Raw genomic sequence first — 5,408 nt, 5'->3', positions numbered from 1 at the left:
ATTTTTTAATTCAATTATTCAATTTGAGTGGTCTTGGGAAAAAAAACATAGATAGCAGGGATCTCCCTCATTTTCAAAATTTAGGCTTAGTGTGTTTATCTACAATTTTTACATATATGACCACTTCACACAAATGTATGCATAGTATGCAAAACACCATCAAAGGTTCCCTGTCTGGTCTGTCGCTATGCTTAACTAAAATGCTGATTTTTGTTGTGTGTGAACAAGGAAGTAGGACATGGGTGGGCGACGCCGGGCCACAATTGATTAATTAGACAGTTGATGTGCGTGTTTGAGCGTTACTCGGGGACAAATTCGAAAATGACGATTGGCCAAAATGTGTGGGAAAGTTGTAGTGGTTGGACAAAGCTGTGAGGTGCATATTTTCTGTGAATTTGCAAGATTTGGTGTGATCGCAACATTGTGAAATCCTGGAGGGTCTGATTAGTAAACTGTTTAACTAACTCCAATGAGTTTGAAACTCTTAAAGTGACCTAGTCACTGATGCATGCTAATATTCTCTGAGAGAACAGATTTATTTCTGAAGGCTGTTATTCCATGTTTGTGTTATCGCAGTATTGAGTGGTGCTATAGTGGTTGCGTGAAGAGGATCCTACTGATCGAACCGGCCCAGTGAATGTTCTCACAACTGTTGCATATTTCTCAATGCACAAGAAAGCTCTTTTAATACGAAATATAAAACATGTACATTTTCAGATAACTGCTTCATGTTGACTAATGTCTTTAATAAAGATGGCCATGAAAAGATACACAGTACACCATACTGACCCAAATATAAGACAAACCACGATTTTTTTCAGTATTAATGAAATAACAACTAGTAGATTGGCTTTTGACAGCTGTTGGATGACTGCATCACTGCACACCATTATCTTAAAATTGGCGGTTTGCTCACTTCCCAAGCTTTTAAGATGGCGCTCATGCTTGTAGTATGGTAACAAAAGTTATTAGTTTAGCATCCACACTGCTATTTTTTGCAATAAAAACGTATGTTTGGCATAAATATATAGAAATCGACATAATCAAGCAGCTTTTGGGAAATATTCCAAACCAAAATGCTGTATGCTTGGTTGAAGATTTTATATTCTTCTATTTCTACTCGCTCAGATGTCATGAAACGCTTCTAAAATAAACTTTTAAAAGTTTGTGGAGCACTCTGCCATACACAGAGTGGAAAGACGAGAACAGAGATGCACTTCTGACGCATTTCCTCTTATATAAATCTCTAGACCCCAAAAACAAGACGACTTTGAGGCTTTTTTGGATGTAAAAAAATAATATCTTATATTCGGGTCATTACTATATTTAGAGAAACTGGCAAAGCTGCCTGTCTCATTCATACAGATGTGGTTTCAGCCCTCAGTGGGGCCCTCTGAGGGTGGGATCTCGGCTGGTCTCTGTTCACCTCACGTTGTTTACGCTCTTGCAAATAGCGCTTCACCCTACGGATGGTTTGGATGGTGAGAACTGTTCCGGCAGTATACAGGATTGCCGTAATTAGTCCAAATAACGCCACAGCTGCATCTGCGCCACTGACGTCACAGTTCATCCAAGTGTACCCGTTTCGTGCATACAGCCGCTCGCGCTGCTGGCACACATCAGTGGCATTGACCCTGATGACAAAATGCAGATAGAGGCCAACAGCCACCACATAGGCCACAGCTCCCACTGCCTGAAACACCAGTGCTCCATAAAGAAGCTTATGGGACATATGGTGGGGAGGCTTGTTGCCTGCTACCACAAACAGAAGCGAGACCACGCCCATTGTCAGGCTGAAGGCAATGCCGCCGTAGATTCCCGGTGCTCTCATCTGGCTGTACTGCATGTCCAGTTCTCGCACCTTCTGCAGCTCAGTGCCTTGCAGGTTAAAGTTGGTGTTGATGTTGATGCTGCCCAGACCTCCCATGGAAGACAAGCCTGACATCACCATCTGAGCAGCCACCACGCAGATCAGGACCAAACCATTGGTCAGCACAGAACAGATCAGAACAATACCTGATCATGACAGGAAACATTCAGATCACTATGAAACTTGCAAAGATCATTTACATATACTATATTTCTATATTATTTATAACTATATACAGGGCTACCCCCACCCCACCAAAAAAAAAAAGCGGGAATTTTTGATGCTCGTATTGGCAGACATGAGCAAGCGGCAGCAGTGCCGGACAGTGACCCTGAGCAAGTAAACACTCCGCCATTTTAGTAACCATGGATCAGTATAACAGGTGAAAGTGTGCTTTAGCCATGACATTTTTTATAAAAACGGTGATAGTTTTACAGCTGCACAGAGGGAGTTACAACGTTACAAAGTTATAAAGGACTCGACCAATAACTCTAATGAGTTAAAACAGAATTCAGGAAATTCATCGTGTCCCAGCTGAGATGGTGCAGAAGTCAATGGGGATTGACAATTAGTCAATTAGCAGATTTCAAAAATGCCATCGTACAGGACGACGCCAAACGGAAGTACTGGAATTGTGTCCAGTTCAGGTGTCAAACTATTTTTCAATTATATTTCCAACCATCAAGGCCACGTCCCTGTGGTGGTTGGCCTCAGAGGGTCCTAGAACTGCTAAAGGGGACCTATTGTGCGCATTTTGGCCCTTTGTATTGAGTTATGGACTCCTATTGAGTCAATAGGACAAATACATACGTATATTATACATAATAAAAAAGGGTCGATAACAGAAATATTTACTTTAAATATTGTGTTGCACTGCAATTACTGTACAGTTGCTCTGCCACAATCTAAACAAATGCATTTACCATGAAACATGAACAACCAAATGTGTGTAAGTAATGCATGAATGTCGGATTCAACACGGACAATTAGCCCCATGCAATGATGCTGAAACCAGATTTTTCAAAAGTCTTTACCCTGGCCTGGATTTCCAAATACTACTTTTTAAGGACAAAAATCTACATTTAAACATGGTCATAACGCCAAAATGCATATAAAATTATGTTTTGAAAATCCATGGTCGTGTAGACTTACCCTTAGAGTAAAAAATTACACACACAATTTACCACTAAAACCTCCTGCTCTCTCTCTTCCCATCGCATCCGTTTACTCATGTGAAATGTAATTATGTAAGAATTATTAGGTATTCAACCTTTCTGCATGTCACATAGCATCTTTTGCCTCAGAGTGAAAGTAGTGAATGCAAGAAAACCAGTTTGGCCAGCGTGAAGTCATAGAATCCAGAATGAGCAATGCATATTGAAATCAGTATGAGAAACTCCAGTCTCACCTCTCCTGGAGCACATGTGTGTGCATTTGGAGTTGTTATATTCAACATGTGGCACACCCTGCGTATGTTTGGGTTGATGGTGAGTTTCTCTGGAGTCGTATGGGTGATGGGACGATGTTCTGGGGAACACATAAGATGCTAGAAAAACAACTTTCATCCACTCATTTCTGTGTCAATATTACACATGACTATGGTTTTAAAAGGTAAATAATACTGGTATCACTCACATTGGGCAACTTTTAATGACGTACTATAGATATAGACTGCAGTGGTGTAGAACTGAAGTATATCGTACAGAAAGGTGTTTCTACTATTGCCTATTGTATAGTATTAGTACAAGTACTGTGATATTTTACAGGTAACATATGGTGTTTTTGGATGACTTAATGTGCATACAGTATCATCAACAAAAGTGTCATTGTTTACACCTGTCAGCTGATGAACTCCCCCCATCATGTGGCTCACGGGGCTGCCTACGGTCGCCATTTCTCTCTCGGTGGCCCCGGTTTGAACGGGTTGGTTGGCTCATGGTTAGGGACTGAAAAAGATAAGAATAGAATGTTAAATGACATTCCAATATCACAGAATATATCAAGGAAAGTTGACGATTGTCATGTGTCACCATCCAGCCAAGCAACACAGGAAATTTGTGCATGTGAAGGTTTGTGCCGTGCCTGCAATGCGACGCGATCCCAGAAAGTGGAAACATTTTCAACTTTTCACTTTTCATCACTGTTGCCCAGACGAGTTTCATGAATCAACCAATGATCAGACAGGATGCTATTCAGTAGTGTGCTTGCTGTGTCAAGAATTCACTGAGCAATTTAACATTTCTAAATATTTAATCAGTTCTTCCATATCCTATTTTCAACAATTCCTGAAAATTTCATCCAAATCCATACAGAACTTTTAAAGTAATTTTGAACACAGACAAACAATTGGAGGAGGTAATGACAAGCTATGGAAACATTAAAGGTGGATGCTAACTTTCAAATGTGTTCTTAGCATTATATTGAATTCGTCCTCTTCCTGCTAGGAAATTGCAACCCGCACACACATGTATTTATTAAGTTTGTTCGCAGCTAATCATAGCGATTTGACAAAGTTTAGCTGTTATAAGGTTAGCCACGGTATACCGGAGCCAAACGGTCACCAAGCATTTTATTCAGGTGAAACTAATAACCAAAATCCAACATTTAACTTCGACTTGTGACAAATATACATTAGAAATGTATGTGTTCAATGTGATAGCATATGATAGCCACTGTTGTTCTTAAATTTTATGATTGGGGGGTGTGTAATTTGGAGCCGACGTGGGACAGCACCACAAATGACATGTAGTGACGGTCCCCCAACAAAGTGGCTAATACGTATAGACGACATTACGTCAACACTTTCAAGTTTCATAACTTTTGAATCCGTCAAATCAAGTGAATGTACTGAAACACGAAACACTTACAGCACTCACAGTTACCAAACAACTTAGACACACTTCTATCCCACACCTGGCTATCAGAAAATGTTCGTTGTTACAAAAACTCTATTAAACAATTTCTAAAGAGTGGAACGTGTGTGCTTAAATATTACCGTTGAGTGGAGAAGAAATAAGATTGAAGTCCGAGCAGCTATGTCGCCATTATCACCCTTGAGCGCCTGGCCCAGGTAAAGGAACCCAGCCCTGTCTCGAGGGGAGGGGAGGCGGAAGCGACAGGAGTTTCAGGTATACTATTTCCATTGTTCCGGTATTAGGGACCCTTAAAGTACATTGTTAGACGGGGCAGTGTTGTGGCATTAATACGGATATAGCAATTGTTTTGTTCCTTCTGACAGTATTTAGGAACATATTGATTGACGTACAAATGCGCTCTCGTGCTTTGGTGTGTTCAATGGTGTTTGTGCAATCAGACAACTGCAACTCTTCTACCGGTCAGAGTTGTAATTTAATATTTGTATGCAGTGTTCGTGTGCATTAATGTATTTGGAAGCTCGGGAAATATACATAATTTAAACATTATAACATAATTGTTTTGATGTTGCAAATTCCATACACACTTACAGTAGAAAGTGAGTTGGGCTCGTACAATTTTACGGTGGCCTACTGCAAATATTTACATTTGACACCGATACTTT

General features: G+C 40.3%; 1 protein-coding gene across 1 annotated transcript; it reads right to left on the bottom strand.

Moving 5' to 3' along the window:
• Positions 1-818: 818 nt before the first annotated feature.
• LOC131129422 (MARVEL domain-containing protein 3) lies at positions 819-5,109 on the bottom strand. Its single transcript, XM_058072987.2, has 4 exons — positions 4,866-5,109; positions 3,707-3,816; positions 3,279-3,397; positions 819-2,016 (listed from the first exon to the last, which is right to left on the bottom strand). The coding sequence occupies exons 2-4, from the start codon at positions 3,805-3,807 to the stop codon at positions 1,358-1,360; spliced, it is 879 nt and encodes a 292-aa protein (XP_057928970.2). The 5' UTR covers positions 3,808-3,816; positions 4,866-5,109; the 3' UTR covers positions 819-1,357.
• Positions 5,110-5,408: the final 299 nt, after the last annotated feature.

The sequence above is a fragment of the Doryrhamphus excisus genome, linkage group LG4 (assembly GCF_037039965.1).
Source record: "Doryrhamphus excisus strain RoL-2023G ecotype Guam linkage group LG4, RoL_Dexc_Guam_v1.1, whole genome shotgun sequence".
NCBI lineage: Eukaryota > Metazoa > Chordata > Actinopteri > Syngnathiformes > Syngnathidae > Doryrhamphus > Doryrhamphus excisus.
This window is presented reverse-complemented; position numbering and strand designations above follow the sequence as displayed.